Genomic DNA, 21285 nt, shown 5'->3' on the forward strand with positions numbered 1-21285 from the left:
TTTTTAGGGTATTAGATTTCTGCTCCCTTCCTCCTAGCAAGCTTTGAATTGCATTCATTTCCTATTGTGTAGCAGAAGTGGAACTTTGATTTCAAAAGGAGTGCATAGTCTACATTCTGTTTCCATTATCGGATGCTATCAGTGTTTCCCATAATTTTATGAAACAAAGGGGTAAGCATCTGCAAATGGCCCTACATCAATTGATGTCATTTTGTTTCCCACCAGAGAGTGTGAAATGCACGAGGGCACATCTTAAATTGTTTATTGTGGCATTATCTCTGGCTATATCAGAGTGCCTGTATGCAATGAAGTTCTAAAGAGCTGGAATGCATGGGAACCAAGAATCAAAGAGAGTGAAGATATGGGCGGCAACACAGCTTATCTAGAAGATATATCCCACAGTCAAAAAGGTACAGTTCTTCTGGACATATTTCTATTTCCCAATTAAACATTAACTATAACAACCATTGTGACATAGTTTCCTATATACATAGAAACGTAAGGCTGTCATCATAGTGCAGTTTGTATGGCTGCCAATAGGGGTCTATGGAAATGCCAGCATGACAGCAGTATGGCAGACAGGTGCATGAGTAAATGGCACAAGTGACAGGCCACCCAGGTAAGTGTCTAACAGGTAAGTGTCTTCTCCTTTAAAACAGGTGGGGCTTGGGGAGAGCTGTGAGGGGAGGAGAAAGCTTGAGGGTAGGTGAGTGGGTGGGTAAGATGTAAAGGGAGGGGAGTTTGGTCAGGTGTAAAGCGACGAGTTGGTGACAGCAGCCACGAAATTAAAAGATGCCTGCTTCTTGGGAGAAAAGCAATGACAAACCTAGATAGCATCTTAAAAAGCAGAGACATCACCTTGCCAACAAAGGTCCGTATAGTTAAAGCTATGGTTTCCTCAGTAGTGATGTATGGAAGTGAGAGCTGGACCATAAAGAAGGTTGATCGCCGAAGAATTGATGCTTTTGAATTATGGTGCTGGAGGAGACTCTTGAGAGTCCCATGGACTGCAAGAAGATCAAACCTATCCATTCTTAAGGAAATTAGCCCTGAGTGCTCACTGGAAGGACAGATCCTGAAGCTGAGGCTCCAATACTTTGGCCACCTCATGAGAAGAGAAGGCTCCCTGGAAAAGACCCTGATGCTGGGAAAGATGGAGGGCACAAGGAGAAGGGGACGACAGAGGACGAGATGGTAGGACAATGTTCTCAAAGCTACCAGCATGAGTTTGACCAAACTGTGGGAGGCAGTGGAAGACAGGAGTGCCTGGCATGCTCTCACCATGAATTCTCTTATAATTCCCTATTCTCTTATAATGGCAATGGCGCCCACCTGAGAGGTGCCGGAACTGAGTTCCTGTGAGCTCTAGCTGAAAGAAAGCCCTGGTAGCACAGAATATAAATACATTTATAAAGAAGTAAATGAAATGGAAGCAGTAGCAGTGGAGGACAGCAATCAAGAAGATGGCTTCACTTGCTGAAGCATCAAATAAGTCCTTGGTCAGGGTGAACCCTGCCCCAAGTATCTACAAGCACTGCTAGTTGGGTTAAACAGTTTCCCCAGTGTTTCGTTCATTTCCTTGAACAGCCCTCTTCCCCCAATAATCAGCTGAATGTTAAAACAAAATTCTTAATTGTCCATAAAAGAAGTTTTCAGCTAGTTGCATCAGTACCTGTGAAACAGGCATATGCTGCCACCTTGGGGAAGACTCCTTCCCTGAAGTTGAAGAAGCCTTGAGCGTTGTCACATAAATCAACTTCAGGTTTTGCTTGTCATATCCCCACAGGAAGAAAAGTTTCTTAAATCCTTCTACTCATGCGGTCATAAGATCTTCCAGATGTCTCCCAGCACCATGCACATTACGATGTTCATTGTGGAGAACTGCCATTGTTCTGAGTTGGAGAAGTACAGTCTGATAATGTGTCATTTCACCATGCCTGCTTTAACGTAATATTATCTTGCATTGCAAGCTAATAAAATGGAACGGTCCAAGGGTCTATGCTAACCTTCCCCAACCTGGTGCCCTCCAGATGTTTGGGGCTACAGCTGCCATCATCTCTGACCATTGGCCATACTGGCTGAGGATGATGTGAGCTTGTAGTCCAAAACACATGGAGTGCATCATAACAGGGGGGTCTGGCCTATGCTGTTTTCTATAAGAGAGAGAACTAAATTCAAAGATTTGTAGGATAGTTTTATCTAGCTTTTCTCTCTGAACTTAGCTGCTCTTGAGGGTTTCAGACCATGTTTACTAGAAGGCATACCCAACAACCCATGGGACCGCCTCTCCTGGTATACCCTGTGAAGGACCTTAAGTTTCACAAATAACAACACTTTGGAGGTCCCAAGCCGCAAGGTGGTTAGATTGGTCTCAACTAGGGCTAGGGCCTTTTCAGTACTGGCCCCGACTTGGTGGAACGCTTTGTCACAAGAGACCAGGGCCCTGCGGGATTTGACATCTTCCCACAGGGCCTGCAAGACGGAGCTGTTCCACGGGGCCTTTGGTTTGGACTCAGTCTGGCCCTTATGTTTCCCTCCCCTTATGGTTTTGATTTATGGGCTACTACTAAAATGAGGCTGCATTTTTCATTGTATTTTAACCTGTATTTTAATTAACTGTTTTTTCTTTTTCTTTTATGTTTTATTGTAATTTTATTGGTGTTAGCCGCCCTGAGCCTGGTTCAGGCCGGGGAGGGCGAGGTATAAATAAAAAATTATTATTATTATTATTATTATTATTATTATTATTATTATTATAACACTCATGCTCATGTAACAGCACACTGAACATCCCAATTTTGCAGAAATAACTCAACTAGGAAGGCAATAGAAATTCAGAGATTACTGTTAACTGGTAATTATTAATACACTAGCAAATGCTCATCATGATGATGGCTGGACTGCTCAGATGGAGGGTTTGAATACTGCAAATACCACAGCAGAGGGTGCAAACACTCTTGTGAAAATCCTGAAAGTGAGACACCAAGAGTTTTTTGCCTTACTGCAGCACTGGTCCCAAGTAGAGTGTTTTCCTTTTAATTATAGGAATTCATGGCAGCCATTCGGTTAACCCTTCAGGTGCCCTCAGGGACACAACTGGAATTGAGCCTGTTCACTGTCCATGATGATCCCAGCCATTGAGTCAGCCTATTCCTGTGTTCTCTTCCTGGGTCAAAGAAGAGCCAGAAATAATTTTAGGAAAGGAAGATGAAATATTGACAAATGACTGTTGTACAGGTAGACAAAGAACAAGTAGGTAGACGAGGGTGTACAATAAAATGTTGTCGTGTGGAATACTCTCGTTGAAAGTTTCAGCAGCAAATGATCTATGGCCTTTTCTAGTATACTCCATTGCATTCTCCTTCCTCCTTAGTTTTCCATCCAATAGTCAGTGTTCTGTGGCTATCGAGCATGCTCAGTCTCCACTGAGCTGGTTTGTTATTGTTTACCACCCTTGGGGCCCTGCTCCCTAAAGACACTTTTGTACTTCTGTAAATCTTGGAGTGCCCATCTCTGCTTCTTGTGAGTGGATGGTGCTGCTGTTTGGGCTACATTAGGACCCACCCTTGGAAAATGAATTCCAATATGCCAAGGCATAATGGCAGAAAGAAAAAGGGAGATAGCAGAAGTGTAAAAGGAACAACAACCGCCTTATACAACGTAGTAGCCATTCCAAACAATAAGGCAATGGAACAAAGCATTTTTTCGTGGCAAACCTCTTCTTATGAGCTTTGGGTGAAAGCAAACAGAAAATTGCAATCCCGCTGAACAACTAGAAGGAAGTAAAGTGCCAAGGCAGATTATTGGGGCATTTCTTATCAGCTATAAATGAGGATCACTCTGTAACCGATTAACCTGAGTAAAGAGTCCGTGTCAGTCTCACTGTGGTACAATAGCAAGATCTGCTTCAAAGTACAAGCTGCCCATCAAAGACAAAGGCTCTTAAAGAGAGAAAGTGGCCAGAGAAAGACCTTTAGGACACAGTAAGGTAAGCAAAATCTGGAGCACTGCCTGAAGCTCAGAATGTTGTTTGATGCAGTTAGATGAAGGTAGAAATTCTTCGTGCTATATATAAACAAACACTAATATACAAGACTCAGCAACCATGGATTACGGCAGCAATCTCAGCTCACAGGTAGCTCATGCTATATTTTTGTTTTAAATCTAGGGCAGAGTACTTCTGGTCTGCAGACCAAATGTGGTTTCCAGGCCCCTCTACCAAATCCCCAGGAGTTTCCCTAGGTCATGTTCCTTACTGGATCTGCTACACACCCTCACTGAGTTCTTTTGCCTGGCTGGAATGTGTATTTGAACCATGATAAGAACTTTTACCTGCTGGGATGGGTAAATGTGCGTGTATGGGAAAGGGATTCAGAAACTGCAAGCTTTTAAATAATAACAACAATAATTTTCATGTTATTAACAAACATAATAAGCCATAAAGAGCAACCCCCGTGCAAAACGGTTGTTGCCTATATAAAACTACAGCTGTTTTCATTCCTAACAAAAGGAGCAGTTGCTGAAAGAGACATTTCTTCTACAGGTACTTACATATGAATGTAAGAAGAACCTGCTGAATCAAGACCAACACCCTTTTCTGATAGTAGTCAAACAGATGCTTCTGAAAAATCATCAAAGCAAAATTTAGTGCAACAGCACTCTGCCCACTTGTGACTCTCAGCAACTGACGTACCTCAAACCTTCCTTTGCCTGGCCACCCAAACTGTGCCCAGCCTATACTTACAGTAGTTATTGCAGGAGAGCATTGTTACTTTTGGAAGAGCCAAGACCTGATGGAAGAGCATTTGCCTTACATGCCCATTCAGGGGCATGTGAGGCAAAAGGGGAGGGGAAAGAATCCAGTCCTACAGGGTTCCATCCCTGGGATCTCCAGGAAGGGCTAGAAATGCCCCCTGTCTGAAACCAGTCAGTGTGGACAGCACTAGACGTATCAATGGTCTGGCTCACTACAAGGCAGCTTCCTATTGTGCCATGCATTATTAATTCTCTTTTCTGTTTCCAGGGATTTGTAGGAGGAAAGCACAATGTCCGACAACAGCAAGATGACGCTCAACCTCCTCTTGCTTGGAAAGACACAGAGTGGCAAAAGTGCTACAGGAAACACCCTTCTGGGCAGCAGAGACTTTGCCAGTTTTCTTTCCCCATCCTCTGTGACCACATCTTGCAGTCTAGGCCGCAGCTGTCCCATTTTGGGCTTTGCGCGTCGCCGAGGCAGTGAGCTCACTGTGCAGGTCCAAGTGCTGGACACTCCCGGCTACCCTCACAGCAGCCTGAGCAGAGAGCAAGTGAAGACCGAGGTGAGAAGTGCTTTAGTCCGGCACTTTGGAGAGAAAGGCCTTCACTTGGCCTTGTTGGTCCTCAGGGCCGATGTTCCACTGTGTGAGGAGGAAGAGGACCCTACAATCCAGCTAGCCCAGGTAAACTGTGTACCAGTAAGCATATCCAGTAGAATGGCATATCAAGATTTAACTGAAAGAGCAACGTCACATTTCCATGCAATTCTCTGCGTTCAGGAAACACGAGCTTCAAAGTACAGTGTTACCTCGGGTTAAGTACTTAATTCGTTCTGGAGGGCCATTCTTAACCTGAAACTGTTCTTAACCTGAAGCACCACTTTAGCTAATGGGGCTCCTGCTGCCGCCGCGCCGCCGGAGCATGATTTCTGTTCTCATCCTGAAGCAAAGTTCTTAACCCGAGGTCCTATTTCTGGGTTAGCAGAGCCTGTAACATGAAGCGTATGTAACCTGAAGCGTATGTAACCCGAGGTACCACTGTATTACCCAAATGTGCATGTTAAGATGCTGGGAAAGAACTTTAAACCAACAAGGTGGGTTGGCTTCTGCCTGATGTGCAGTGATGCTTTGCTGATTCACCAGATAACAGATGGCTCAGTGACAAGTGCCCACGTTGCATTCAGAAGGCTCCAGGTGTCCTTCCTGGCATCTTCAGTTAAAAGGAACAGGTAGAAGATACTGGGAAGACCTCTTTCCAAGAACCTAGTGAGCTGCTGCCAGTCAGAGACAACAACAAATTATTATTTATACCCCACCCATCTGGCTGGGTTTCCCAGGCCACTCTGGGCGGCTCCCAACAGTACAAACAGTATTCTTACAGCTTTTCATGTTTCTGTGTTGCCTGAAAAGCCATTGATGGGACAATCATGCATTCAGGTGTGAATATATGCATTCAATCCTAAATTAGGACACAGGCCAACTCATCACTTGGATGTTAAGGTGGGGGAAGCAAATAGGAAGCTAATTTTAGTAAGAAGGCAGAGAGCATTAATGCCTACTGTTCCTCTTCCATTGTCATAATTATGGTCCATAGTTGATGTAATATTTGGCTAATTGTTCATTTTCCTAAAAGTCCAGATGATATGATTTCATTGTTCATAAAATAAATGGGGCAAGAAAGCTGATGTCGTCCTAGGGAAATAAGTGTATCCCTAAGAACATTGTTTATACATCACAGTGAGTGTTCCGCAATAACATTATAGCTATGACCGCTCAGTAACCACAGAATGGAGTTCCTGAGTTGTATAGAATACGGAATCCAACCACAAACTGTTCCCATTATGTCAGGATTTGATGATTAGTTAGTCCAACTTGCTCTTTATTGTGTTTTATGTTGTTGGTCTTTGTAACATTATTGTTTTTCTACGTATCGGAAGCTTCCCTAATTTCGTAGGAGGATGGCACAGAAATTCATATACAGAATAAGCCACCCCTTTCCTCAATGCAGGACCAAGAAGGGATGCAACTACAGCATCCCTGTAGCCATTCAGCCTCTGCGTAAATTCCTCCAGGAGCTGAAAGCCAGCATTCAGCCACTGCGTAATTAATTTAAAATTGCACCCAAAACATCAGGGCTAAAAATCATATTGCGTGTTGAGTCCCACAATGCCACCCCCCAAAAATTCACACTTCACACATCAATTTTTGTTTAAGGTTTTTGGCATAATTTTGGCCACAACTTTATTAAAAATACAAAAAATGTGAGTGATTGCTTAGGCATTGGTTATGACTATCCGTCCTTGCCCTCAGGGACAGAGCTGGCCTTCCGGACACCAACGGAAACCAGCGTGGGAAACAAGTATTGGGTGAGAAAATGAAGCTGGGCATCAGTCCCTCACTTCTCACCCTCATGTTCCTGTGGGGCTTGCACGGCCCAAGTCCGATGCCAGGGACAAGGACGAAAAGAATGGCAAGCCCCTGGATTCCTTTAACGGAATTCCCTTTCCACATCATTTGGAGGGGTAGGCACTTACCCCTCCAAGCACCAATTTAACCAATGCCTAACCGCCAACCTTACAAGTTGTGATGATTTGCTACACAGTAGGCAAAAACCAAATGGCACCAGCCAATCAGCCAGATGGCAAAATTCCTACCAGGCCCCCGCTCCAAGGCAGACGACCCCATGACAGGCATAGCAAGGTCAAGCAATCAAGAAAAAACCACCCTATTAAAGGGAGGGTCAAAACGGCCAAGAGGACGTCCAACGTCTGTCCCCTGTATTTAAAGACTCTGACCCCTCCTCCAAATTGGCAACAATCAAAACTCCCCAGCAACCCAATTTAACCACTTAAAGGCTTGGGTTCCTCACCAAATCTGCCCAGTAACGGCAGGGTGGCTTGTTCCCCCAACCGCAACACGTGCTGTTAGGGAGAACACGCTTTCCTTGGAAACGGCTATTTAAATGCACTGCTTGCTGTTGTCCTTCTCCCTTCCTCCTGTTTCTCTAAGGGCTCTTCCAGACATCCCTTGCATTGTGCATTCCTGATGATTTGTGCTCCCAATGCCATCATTGGGACAACCCAGCTTTAATAGTTTTCCACTTGCAAATGTTTTGGGGTGGCCACATTGCTTCACTTCCAGTCAATGCATATCCTATAAAACCCTGCGACTCCTTAAAGATCACAAATGTTCTGGGTTTTGTCCCAATATTGTTCCACTCTAGCAGCAGATAGCAATAACATGGACGCTTTGGGTCAGCGTTGCAGAACAAAGTAAAGCTGAATAAATCCACCACTGATGCGCTATTATGGTGACAATGCTGCAGAATACATCCACAAGATCTCGAGGAACACCATGGCAGGATCTACCCCCTCCTATGGCCATGGGTTGCCCAAGCAAGTTAAAGGGCGTTCAAAGAAATGGCAGGAGACTGTCCGCAGAACGAGGCAGTTGTAAAAGTTGTCCAGGATGCATTTAAATCATGTTTACTAGGCTTGCAAATCTGTTCAGAATTGGGTATGGGGCCCCAGCAAGTCACCTACAGAAAAAGAAATTCGTGGTACCTAGCCTGTCTCTGATTTTGGGTACTACACACGTTGACCTTGGGACAGTGCCACTTAGGAACAGGACCGCCTCTCCTGGTATGTCCCACAGAGGACCTTACGGTCTTCAAATAAAAACATCTTGGCCACAGGGAGGTTGGGCTGGCCTCGACCAGAGCCAGGGCTTTTCTGGCCGTGGCCCTGATCTGGTGTAACGCTCTGTCACAAGAGACTAGGGCCCTGAGGGACTTGACATCTTTCTGCAGGGCCTGTAAGACAGAGCTGTTCCGCCAGGCCTTTGGCCAAGGCACAGTCTGACCCCCTCTCCCCTTCTGTAATCCTCATAGAACTCTAGCCCAATTGTTACCATTAATTTGATTCTGAATTGATTTTAGAATGTATTTTAATTAATTGACTATGTGATTTTATGTACACTATGCTATTTTTACTTGTTGTTAGCCGCTCTGAGCCTGGCTTTGGCTGGGGAGGGCGGGATATTATTATTATTATTTTATTATTATTATTATTATTATTGTTATTATTATTATTATATCAAGGAGTTTCATTAATTCAGGCTCTGAAAGTTTTAAAACCTTTGGGCATCATCTTCCTTTTTACGGTGACTGCTTGGTTCTCAACTGTATTATTTTCAGCTTTGCAATCCCTAATTAAAATGATGTGTTTTGATCCCAGAACATAACATATGGGCAGTGCCAAGAATCCAGGTTTAACTTTGTATATCTAGCCTCACAAGTAGAACAAATTATCATCCTTTTTGCTTTTATGGGTTTGGTGAGCTCTAGGAGCTGACGATTCTAACACGGTACACAGTCCTTGAGCTGGGATCATTCTGGCAATTGTTACTGAATTGCAACCTCCAATTCAGCCACAAGATGGCAAATTGACTGCCACTCCTCAGCAGGTCCTGTTGTAAAAGGACATGGATGCCATTGAAACAAGTGATTCCCACAAAGTCTATGCATCATATTTATTCATTTATTCCAAGGAGCTCAAGCCTACCCTTCTCAACATTTAAGCCATTCAGGCAACTGGGAACCCACTATAAATTCATATTTTATATAGACCGAATGAATTAAAGTCAACTTCCAAAGGAAAATTGCTCATAAGGACTTCCCCACTATAGGAAAGAAAAGCCTCATTGCAGAGCCAAGCCAATGCATTGCTCTTTGATGAAATAATGTATGAAATAAATGTATTAAGGAACTTTCTCTCTCTCTCTCTTTTAGGAACTCTTGGGTCCTAACTGGAAAAGTTATACTGCCATCTGTCTTACTCATTCTGACCAGATTGAAAAGGGCAGATTCACTACAGAACAGTATTTGCGTTCTGCCACAGACACACTTCATAAACTCCTGCAGTCAGTGGAGCATAAGTACATTTTTGTAGGCAATCATGAACAGCCTTTGAAACAGGAACACCTAGAAGTTTTAAGGAAAATTATGGAGTTTCTGAAGCAAAACAGTTACCAGACCCTTGTATTTAAACAAATGATATAAACTTAAGCAGCTGATTTACTTTCAGCTTGCTTTTGTGTCTTGTCTTTTAACTTTAAAGCTCATTAGGCATCTCATGAACTGCCCTGAGACCTGAGGGTATAGGGCGGTATACAGATTTAATAAATAATAATAAATATTACTTTTTGTATCTTTATTTTTAGATCTTATTTTGATTTATGTGGAAATTGTTTCAATTTGTGTGCTTTTTGATGCGTTTTATTAGGTTTGTAATTATATAAATCTTGCCGAGCTGTAAACCAGCTTGAGCATGGGTTTTAACAATGGAAAGGAAGCATACAAATAAAATGATGCTTCTGCTTGTATAACTACTCAGAAACTCCCATGCTGCTCCTTACCTGCTCCTGCTATATCAGTCAAAACAAGCCAGAGTAGCTCTTGACATATTGTTTTGTTTCATCCCCCCAAAACCATGAGTAATATGCCCAGAAGGGACGTGGGTGGCGCTGTGGGTTAAACCACAGAGCCTAGGACTTGCCGATCAGAAGGTCGGCAGTTTGAATCCCCGCAATGGAGTGAGCTCCCGTTGCTTGGTCCCAGCTCCTGCTAACCTAGCAGTTCGAAAGCACGTCAAAGTGCAAGTAGATAAATAGGTACCGCTCCAGCGGGAAGGTAAACGGCATTTCCGTGCATTGCTCTGATTCGCCAGAAGCAGCTTAGTCATGATGGCCACATGACCCGGAAGCTGTACGCCGGCTCCCTTGGCCAATAAAGCAAGATGAGCGCCGCAACCCCAGAGTTGGCCATGACTGGACCTAACGGTCAGGTGTCCCTTTACCTTTTAATATGCCCAGAACCATAGGGTGGAATTCAACACTATACCTACTCAGAGTAGACCCGCTGAAATTATTGAACAGGACTAATTTGTCGCTTAATTTCAGCGGGTCTACTCTGAGTAACAGTTGAATTCCACTCATAGCTACTGCTCACAATTTGGCCCAAATCTGGATGAAATGGCATGAATAGCCGTTTTGTTTGTGGTGGTGACAGGAACAGGAGAGGACCACCATGGGAACTTTTGAGCAGCGTGCACTAGCGCGCTGATCGATCAGATTAAATGACTGTTTTAAACGTTGTTTTAATGTGATGTCTAAGTAGACCAATGTCTTGATTTACAGATTAAGGATAGTTTACAACGAAGTAGCTAGCGCATCAACTAGAGGCCTCTTTTCAACTGTGTATCAGCTTCTCCCAACTCAGTTGGCTCCGGCTCCTCCTCAAGTAAAGCCAGGGAGAAGAGGCCTGCCAGACAATCTGGTCATCGTTTGCTAACCCGTCAGCATTCACATAAATTGTGTTATAAAGTAATTAGTAATGGTACACAACCTCAGTGAAATGCCACTGAATCCAAAGAAATGGTTGAACTCAGTAACACTGCTGAGAAAGAAGGTAAGATGTAGGGAAAGGTAGCTATGCCTAAGCAAGCATACTGTTAAATACTTAAATCCTGTTCATCCAAAGGAACTTTGGGACACTTAATCTCTCTAGATTTTGCCCAGTAACTTTAATACTAGACTACTTAAGCCTATGGAAAAAAACAGGGCTTGTTTCCACACCATATGTCCAGGATCAAATCAGTCTCCTGCACTCAACCCAAGAATTTTCTTAACCTCTCATTTTCACCTCTCTCATTGGCTGAACACTTCCTATGAATGCTGTACTTCTCTGACTCACAAAACGATTAACAAGGGGTAAATCATTAGCTTGGTTTGCACACATTAAAGTCGGAGTTTAAAACAAACAATGGTCTGCTCCTGATTCTGCTGGCACCCAGAGTCTGGCTTCTATGCAAACCCAAACTTGTGATGTGTTGCAGGAAAGGAGCAAACCTCTAGTGCACTCTAAACCATTGTTTAGTTCAAACTATCAGGTATATGGACCAGGCTCTCCCTCCCATCACAGACACCCCCAACCTTCTCCCAGCCCATTTGTAATTAATTTATATTAACCAGCCTTGCTCTTTTAGTTAAATTGCAATGCAAAGTTCCATAATTTCCACATCTGTGCTCCATTCCATCTCTTGTTCATAAATGCATTTATACCATTTTGGAAGAAACAGAACCGTTATCTTCAATACCCTGTGAAAGAAAGCCAGATATAATTTTACAGCACCATGGTATGTTATATACAAGTCAGTTTTATTATTAGTTTGTTTTAGCGTTAAATTGCTTACTGAACCATGCCCTGGGATTGCTTGTGATGAAAGGCTAGAAATGTTTTTAAAAAAATAAAAAAATATGCAATGTGTGACATAAAATTTCATTACAGCATTTTTTATATTATTTTTTTAAAAAAACAGCTTTTAGATTTCCTGGTATCAGGTCATATCTAATTGAGTCATATCTAGTCTTCATCTTAGCCTACTTCTCAAATTCAATTTAGGCAGGAACTTGTAGGTAAAATTTGTATGCCAAATTTAGCTCAACTGGTGATTTCGGTTATTAAGTGATCAGTAACTACAGCTGTAGTTTTTCCAATATGATTTAATATAAAGTAATTATAGTATGGCACAGTCACCATCCTTAGCAGGCAAAGTCAACTTGCACATCCATCCAAACACACACACCATTTATCGACTAACTGTTGTTGTTTAGACGTTTCCGACCCTTCCTCCACCAAATAATCATTATCCTGGTTCCTCTGACTTAATCTACTCCCCACTTCACAAAAATTGAACCTCCTTTTGCCCTTTTAAGAGCCATTTGCCCTGAAAGCAAGAGTTACGCTCCACCTAATGAATGCCTATATTCAGATTCCAAAAAGCGATGAAAGAGAAATATGAAGTTGTTAGCCATGGAAACTCATTATTTGGCAACAGGTGTACAAAAATGAATGAGCATAGTTTCGGGTGAGGCAATTATTTGTTTTTAATTGTGTTTGCATTCCTTTCCATTAAAAATGACCTAAAGCGCTTGCAGAACCGATAAATGTTTATTTGATTCCACTGTTGGCCATGGTAGCAGCTCTGCAGACTCCTTTCCCCCTCACTTCAAATGGCACTCCTTTGTATGTAGCAACACACTGGCCATCAGTATGAAGGTCAGGCTGGATCTGCTCCCATATTTTCTTCTTAGGGTTAAGTTCTCGTTCAGGGTCACCTATAAAACAGACAGACATGAAAGCAGGATAAATCATTTTAAAGACTGTTTCCTTTCAAAATGTATTGGAAATGGCATGAGCTGCTAGAAATCAAAGTATTAAGTACATTGGGGGGAGTTCTTTTTCTGATCCGTATAAAATAGTTTACCCACCAAGTAAAGGGTTTAACTGTAACAGATCTAGCGGGCTAAAAGGAAGAACTCTTGGCTGCCACAGTCATAAGAACCTTTATTTTAAACCGAAGGTTAAGGAAAGTGTGCCATGAAATTGCAAATTCCCCTCCTTCATCCATCTTCCCTCCCACATGCCAATTCCTTTCACCCTGCACCATGGTTAGCTATGTACCATGGTTAGCCGGCATCATTACTATTTGCCACACTCAACACGCACCGTGGTTTGCTTCTAACCCGAATATGAAACCAGTTATAAAGCCAGAACTTCAAATTCTGGTTAGAAGCAGCCTCTGGTTATTAATAGCAATGCTTAACATTTGTTCCAATAGCTATCCACAAGCAGATTAGATATGAAGCAGCTCTCTGAGAGGAACTGGAATGCAAAGACAAACAAAATATTTCAACTCCACTAATAATTATTATTTTTAATCACGCAAACATGTTCAAAACAAGGAAGCACAAGGATTACCAATTCTGTGGAAAGCTGGAGCTAGGGAAAGTAAGTCTAATGCTCTTTTCCTACTACTTTTTGAAACTGCTGCGAATGGTTAAGGGAGTCACAATAGTGGAATAATACAAAACCCAAGAGAAAGATCATCAAAACTATTTAAGTGAGCTAGGTGTTCTGCTTCCCATCACAAACATGAGAGGCCATTCCGAGCAGCAGTAATGCTTTACTCCTTATTCCCCTAGTGCAAGATTCATACAGCAATTAGTGTCCACATTAATACATTCGCTAGGTACACGTGCTTGCTGAAAGAATTCTTGGTTTCAGAAAGCTCATGGAGCTGCTGTATTGCAAAATCAGGTATACAATATTAGGACCAACGTCAAATAACACTAGCCTATTCTTAAATAAAAATAATAAAAAAAACTTCAATGGAATTCACAAGTAGAATAAAGAAAGCAAACCAAAACACATCATAGAAACCAGCTGCACGGGCAAGAAAAACAGCTAGAGAAAGAACGGATAGGGTGAGCAACTTTGGGGAAGGCTCTGCTCATAGGATCTGATGGCATAAAGAGGTGACTTTTGATAACCCACTTTTTCCTGCAGTCCTCAGTACTGTTTCCACACAGTTTAGATGAATTTAGGGGGCCTTCCAGGACAGTGTGGAAGATTATACGCTGGGGGCTGCAGGGGACGTGGGAAATCATAAAAAGTCACAGCCACCCATGCCCAAACACCACTGAATGATGTATGCATACCAACAATGGAAAGAAAATGTGCAAAATGTATTATTTAATCCTGCTTGTAAGATCAAGCGGGTTTCACTTCATAATTTAATGCTGATAAAACAAGGATTCAAATTGTCCAGCCAGAATGGCCTGGGATATCTTATCCTCTTTTGTACAATTCCTTCTAGTAAGTACAACAAACTGTAACAATGGTGAGCCTCAATAACAATCATTTTCATTATCAGCCTTTCTGCCAACTAGGAGCCTCATTTAACATCCTAGTGTGGGCTGAATGGACTTTGTATTTTGGCTGCCCATTCCTTTTGATGAAGCCTTTCAAAACTCAAGCCCACAAGGCAGAAAGCACCCAAGATTATTTAAAAGGCAGCGAAAGCAACTTGCACAATTTACTGGTGACTTACCAGTTCTCAAATAGGAACTGGAACATTGTCCGTAGTAATAGATTTTCATCTCATGCACTGGCACATCCTCACCACCCCTCACCACATTGGCCCCTCTGAGCAGAAAATAATAAAACAACAACAGTGTATATCCTGCCCAAAAGATGCCTTAACCTAGCAGTCCACTTACTTTACATCCTCTCCTTCACCTGTAAATTAGAAGAGCTACTTTAGACATGTGTATGGGCTTGGGGCAAGCCAAGGGGGATTTCTGCCTTTTCCTTCTTTGCTTCCCACAAACCTTTTAAAGCCCCCTTTCTCATTTTCAAATATGGATTTTGCCATGTGTCATGAGACGGCTGCTACTCAATAAACACATGTCCAAAGCTCCCTGGGGAGCACAGAGCTAGTTGCTTACTTATCTGGATCCCTCTCCATGACATTTCTTAAATTACCGTATTTTTCCATGTATAAGACTAGGTTTCCCCCCTAAAAAATAATGTCCAAAATTAAGGGGTGTCTTATACACTGATAGTGTCTCTCCCATTTTCTTAAATCTGAGTCCCCCAAAATAGGTGGCATCTTATACATGGGGGCATCTTATAGACAGAAAAATATGGTAATCCGCCCTCCAATCTGCTTTTATTTTATAATCTCATACTAAAGATTGACTTACAATTAAGGGATTGGAAATGGGCTCAAACCAGAGGCAACTATCAATTTCTGATATTTCTGGGTGCTTGGAAATATCCAAATGCCTTATCGTTTAGCGACAGCTGTATGCCTGTCAACTCTACTCCTTTGTGGCAATAAGGGGTGTGGTAGGGACAGAAACTCTTTGCTTCCATTCAAACTCTGTGTTAACTATTGAAAGGGAACAGAAAACAACAACCACTAACTTATTTCATCCTGAGCATACTAGATGCTCAGTGTAACTGCCCCATAAGCCACCTTTGCTTAATTTTGGCCTCAAATGTATTAATAGTACATCAGGTTTATATGTCGGAGAATCTGAGCGCAGAAATGGCCACAGCATTTCCTCATGGAGCTTGCTGGAGTTTGGTGCAACCCAATTATACTACCAGATGGCTGGGGATCAGCTTTCCACCTCAGCAACAGCCATAGAGTTAATTATGATTAACCCGCTACAACTCTGTTAAACAGATCGGCTTGTGACGAAGAGAAGCTTCAGTGCATCAGCCATAGTCAGCAAGTAATTTATAGAGAAACAGTTCACCTTTTAGAGAAACAATAAAGCACCCAGAAGAGGGAGGCTAGCCTGTAGTCCTCCAGATGCTGCTAGTTCTGATACCCATTAGCCCCAGCTAGCATGCCCAATGGTCAGTGATTATGGGGGTTGTCAAACAACATCGGGAGGACCACAGGTTAGCCGAACCTGCCCTAGAGGATAGTTAAGATGATCTGCCCCATAGTAAACAAACAAACAAACAAACAAATAAATAAATCATTGCCCACCCCCATCCCAACTTTTGGAGTAAGCTAGATATTTGGGGGGGGGGGGGCTGATTCTATGCAAAGCAAAAATTATATCACCCCCAAGGTGAAGTCAATTCTTTTCAAATGCAAACATTATAAAAGCAAATTTAGTTTTCAAGAATAAATTAAAATCTGGCTTTTATTACACAAACACCTTCTGGATCTTATTAAAACTTGCTTTGGAATACCCAGGCAAGCTCCCCTGGGATCTGTGGTGGGCTTGTATTAGATTAGCACAGGCACCACTTTTAAACATTACCAGAGCACTGTGTTGTGCGTTCCACAGTAAACCTCCCCTCTGCATCCCCTTCTTGCAAGAGAAACAACCACTGTGAAGGACAGCTAAAAATAAGATGGGAGAAAACTCGTGATTCCTACTCTTTGGGGAGAGCAGTTAGCTTTCTTTAAATTTGCAGAAAAGTTAACTGACAGGCATTATACTGCTCTGCTGCTCTGGCTCGTCAAAGCACTGAAAACATACCAGAAGTTGGAACAGAACAGGCATGGGATGCTTGAGTGAAAGGCCCAAAGGTAAGTAAAGAGATATTTTCCTCCAGTAAGTGAGGAACTCGAGACCCAGAAAAGCTTCTCTTCAGAATTGTTACAGTACACTAAGGTAGTGTACACATTAATACTCATTCTGGGTCCAATGGGCTCCCACTGCTAGTGTTTAGAGCAAAGTACACAGTGTTCGCCACAATCCACAGGTATCCTGTAGCTTCTCAAGAAATACTTCTGTTTGATGGGCTTCCGTTTCCACCCAATTTGAAAACGGAAGCTGCAGTTAAGTTGAGATGTGTACATTTCAGGCAGCCGTTGTGCGTGCAAATGAATCAGACAATGGGTGTAGGTTGAAGACATCCCTGCCCGATCTCTGGTATATGCAGCAACTTGAAATGTAACAGGGTGAATGAGTTCACTGGGTTTCAAGCCATTAATGTGTACATGCTTCCAAGTGAAAAAGTCCAAACCAGAGATGGGGAATCTGTGGTCCCTTTTCAGATGTCGTCAGGACTCCCGACTCCCATCAGATCCAGCAAACGTGGTCAAGGATGATGGGAGTTGCAGTCCAGCAATCTCTATAGACACATTCCCCATCCCCAGTCTAAACTGAGTATTAAATAAAGCTACAGTAAGTTCGTATTTAACTAGAATTTTAAAATTTGCTCTGTTGAGTAAACTATCCTGTTCATGTTAAAGGAACACAGGAAAGTTCGAAACCTGTGAAAGCAGTGATGACTCATATGACTCATTACTGCCTCCAAGAGGCATCCACACATTGATTACTTGGGGCAAATGACCTTGAAGGACAATGAGATCCTAGGTGCCGAAATCCCAAGGGAGCAGAAAAGACTATTTATGTATGCGACCACAGCTGCACGGATGTTATTGGCCCAGAGATGGAAAGAAGATAAAGTTCCTACCAGAGAAGAATGGCGGGTGAAGTTGACGGACTATGCCGAAAATGACCAGAAGAATCAGAAATCAGGAAGACCAAAATTTAATAAGAAATGGGGAAAATTTATAACTTATCTTAAAAGACCATTGTAAACAGTTAAACTCGTTAGTGGGATTAGAATATCACTTGTAGTTTAAGGGTGAATTCTGGACACAATGGAGATATAAAAGATTTGGATTATCATAAATGACGCAGGAGGAAATGATTAATAATAGGACCCACAAAGAGGAGGATGGAAGTCCAGGAGATTTCTTGGAACCTTTTTATTATTATTTATGTTTGATATATCTCTGTAAAATGTCAATTTGAAAAACCAAATAATTAAAAAAAAAAAAAAAAAAGACAACAAGCTCCCAAACTGAATCCAGCGATTGCTGCGCACAGCTCCTGTCTTTGCATGAATGCAAGTAAATGATATGCGCAAGAATGTCAGGGCAAATTTCCTGGGAGAACTACTTCTAGGCTGCCGTGAGGCACAGCAGAGCGCTACACTTGAGTATTTCTGCTCCTCTGGTAAAAGCAAGTGGCTGGACCCAAATTCACTGGGAATTAACAACAGGGCTTCACAGGCCCTGGATCACGTTTAAGCTTCAGCAGCGCGAGCCACTAATGGCTAAACCAGCAGGTTGTGGTTTCAGAAGGAATTTTACAGCATGCGCTGTGTCCTTACTCAAACTTTCCAGATGTCGTGGGTTATTATGTAAATAAAAGTATGTTCCAATCGCCAGCAAGGAGCCATGGTATACACCAACGGTTAAAAAGAGAAAGCGATCCAATGTGCTGTTCAAAAATATAAACTGCACTTCCTTGCACTTCCTTGCCCTGCACTTCCTCAAAGTTGCTTTTGCAGTTGATATCCCCTTTCCCTCTTCAAGACAGCTAAGACCAACTGCTAGGTGCGAAAGAAGAGAAGAGAGAGAGAGATGGAAGCAGGCAAAGACCACATCAGGCACCTGCTCCAGCTGGGTTGGTCTTGCTTTATTTTAAGTATCTGGCTTTTAATGTATGACTTGCATTATATTCATGATGTGAGTTGCTCTGTGGGCTTCAATCAAAAAGCACAATATAAATCTACAAATAAAGGAAGCAATAAAGTTGGGACACTCTCTTTAAGCTGGTTGGTTCAGTTAAAAAAGTGAGGCAGCTCTAACAGTTCTACATCATTCATCTTTTCTCCACCACCACCTTTGCCTTTTTTCTTTTTCATTTTTTTGCAAATTAGTCATCTTCCTATAGAGACCCCCCCCCCCATTCATATATTTATTTACCCTATACCACAGTATCAGGAGAATTAATACAAAATAAAAATGTGCTGTGGTGTCAGAATGAGACTCTTGCACTATTTGGTACAGCATATTCTCGGAGAATATACTGCCTTTATTTCGCAGCTACCAGATTTGTGAGCAGTTCTTTCCCTTTGGTGCTTTAGGGAGCACTGTTTTATTCTGCAGCTAAGATATATAGCCTCAGAAGACCGAACTTACTTAAAATGGGTTATAAATCCTTCACTTGGAACTATTAAAACTCCTGAGTTATCTCTGGTTTCCTATCAGAAAGGAAGCAGTGGTAAAGTTCACAAAGTCTTCTCTCACGCAACGCTGGCTAGTTCCTCAGTGCAACCTTTGAATCATGTATGTAATACAGATTGGGGTGGGAAAAGACGAGACTCTTTCATAATCAATTTATATTGGGGGGGGGGGGGAGTTTATTCCAACTCTCCTTTCCTTGAAAAAGTAAGATGGGACTGCTGAATTGGGCCAATGACCCATCTAGTCCAGCATCCTGTTATCTTGGTTGGGTAGCCCACAAAGAAGGACCTGAGCACTCTGCCTGCCTGCAATTTCCAGCAACTGGTATCCAGAGGCATATTCAATTCTTCTCTTAATGATCTGAAGCAGGGAATTCGCCTTTTTCAAAGCTGCCGCATGCTGGGTCAATATCTCCATCCAGCTGTCTACTGTGACCTCAAGGTTCCTGGGTTTGTTCACAGCCCATGAGAATATATGTAAAACTAAGATGTTTCTGCCTCAATGTGCATCACTTGACACTTGCTTCACTTTGCTTAATTTGCCATTTTATTGCCCATCCACTCGGTTTGGAGAGCTCCTTCTGGAGCTCTTCAGAATCTCTTCGTTTTAATGACCCTGAACAATTTAGTACAGTAAGCATGCAACTTGCGCTCGCTTTACTTATGCGATCACCTTATATTGGTTGGGAGGGGGGCATAAATGGAGAGTCAGGGAGAACTGACCCAGTAGTGATGTATGGAAGTGAGAGCTGGACCATAAAGAAGGCTGATTGCCGAAGAATTGATGCTTTTGAATTATGGTGCTGGAGGAGACTCTTGAAGAGTCCCATGGACTGCAAGAAGATCAAACCTATCCATTCTGAAGGATATCAGCCCTGAGTGCTCACTGAAAGGACAGATCCTGAAGCTGAGGCTTCAATACTTTGGCCACCTCATGAGAAGAGACGACTCCCTGGAAAAGACCCTGATGTTGGGAAAGATTGAGGGCGCAAGGAGAAGGGGACGACAGAGGATGAGATGGTTGGACAGTGTTCTCGAAGCTACCAGCATGAGTTTGACCAAACTGTGGGAGGCAGTGGAAGACAGGAGTGCCTGGCGTGCTCTGGTCCATGGGGTCACGAAGAGTCGGACATGACTAAATGACTAAACAACAACAACAGGGAGAACCACCACTCTCAGCTCTCCATTTATTTATCGTTTCCCCACCCATGCTTCCAGCGAGCTTTTTCCTTGCTTACTGGGCTTGGGGAAGGCAGTGCAAGGTCTCTGACAGCAAACAGGCCCCTGGAACCAAACCCTTGCATAGGTGGGGGGCTACTGTCTCATCATTGGCTCACCCCCAGTTCTAGATCTTTTATGAACAAGCTAAAAAGCGCAGGTCCCAATACCATTCCTTGGGGGGGCTCCACTTTCTATATTTCTCCATTCGGAGAACTGTTCATTTATTCTTACTCCCTGCTTCCTGCAACTTGACCAATTCCTGATCCAAAAGAGGACCTCTGCTCTTCTTATATGACTGCAAAGTTTACACAGAGGTCTTTGGTGAAGTACTTTGTCAAAAGCAGACTATAAATCAATAAGATGCAACAATAAAATCCAGTTAAAAATAAAACTACAACCCACAATAAAGCCATATCCAATTACAACTGGACCCTAAGCATCCCCAAAAGGAAACAACAACTGGAGCTTCAAGTGCTTTTCTCAAAGTGTAATGGGGTTATTTTTAATAAGGACAAAAGCACATTAAAATAAAACTCACATTTAACAATGATTTAGAACACTTGTAGGGGCATGTTTTTTGTTTTGCTTTTTTTGGGGGGGGTGATGGCAATTGAACATTCCTTTGCTTTCCTAATACAAAGTTCTAAACGGAAATAAATGAGCAGTAAGCTTTTAACAGAATCATTTACAAGCATTTAGGCAAGTGTGAGAGAAGGAAATGATGTTAGGATTAAGAAGACAGTCAACTCACAAGAATACATGAAATGATGGTCTTTCAGAAGTACTACTATGGTTTATGCCAGGCTTCCCCAACCTGCAGCCCTCCAGATGTTTTGGCCTCCAACTCCCATGATCCCTAGCTAACAGGACCAGTGGTCAGGGATGATGGGACTTGTA

The 21285-nt window shown here is 42.6% G+C and overlaps 2 protein-coding genes across 8 annotated transcripts in view; one reads left to right on the forward strand and one right to left on the reverse strand.

Annotated features, from left to right (window-relative positions):
* Positions 1–520: 520 nt before the first annotated feature.
* GIMD1 (GIMAP family P-loop NTPase domain containing 1) lies at positions 521–9950 on the forward strand. Of its 3 annotated transcripts, none has more exons than XM_081021450.1 (3): positions 521–634; positions 5024–5438; positions 9544–9950. In XM_081021450.1, the coding sequence occupies exons 2-3, from the start codon at positions 5046–5048 to the stop codon at positions 9811–9813; spliced, it is 663 nt and encodes a 220-aa protein (XP_080877576.1). In that variant the 5' UTR covers positions 521–634; positions 5024–5045; the 3' UTR covers positions 9814–9950. The 3 variants fall into 3 exon arrangements, with proteins under 3 accessions (XP_080877576.1, XP_080877578.1, XP_080877577.1); XM_081021452.1 differs by having other exon boundaries at positions 543–619; XM_081021451.1 differs by lacking the exon at positions 521–634 and adding an exon at positions 3883–3988.
* A 2723-nt stretch (positions 9951–12673) lies between these two features.
* The window catches only part of AIMP1 (aminoacyl tRNA synthetase complex interacting multifunctional protein 1), a 35939-nt gene continuing 27327 nt past the window's right edge, over positions 12674–21285 (reverse strand). For all 5 annotated transcript variants that reach the window (XM_081020400.1, XM_081020398.1, XM_081020399.1 and 2 more), the window contains one exon: positions 12674–12929. In XM_081020400.1, the coding sequence (XP_080876526.1) occupies positions 12763–12929 (167 nt within the window). In that variant the 3' untranslated portion in view covers positions 12674–12762. The remainder of the gene's footprint in view (positions 12930–21285) is intronic.

The sequence above is a fragment of the Podarcis pityusensis genome (genome assembly GCF_964106645.2).
Source record: "Podarcis pityusensis genome assembly, chromosome: 9".
NCBI classification, from domain to species: Eukaryota; Metazoa; Chordata; class Lepidosauria; order Squamata; family Lacertidae; genus Podarcis; species Podarcis pityusensis.

What these genes read in the sequence shown, in the direction of transcription:
- GIMD1 (XM_081021450.1), top strand. Translation starts at nt 5,046, where the DNA reads ATGTCCGACAACAGCAAGATGACGCTCAACCTCCTCTTGCTTGGAAAG. An exon ending in CTACAATCCAGCTAGCCCAG is followed by an intron (nt 5,439 to 9,543) that starts GTAAACTGTGTA and finishes TCTCTCTTTTAG; the next exon opens with GAACTCTTGGGTCCTAACTG.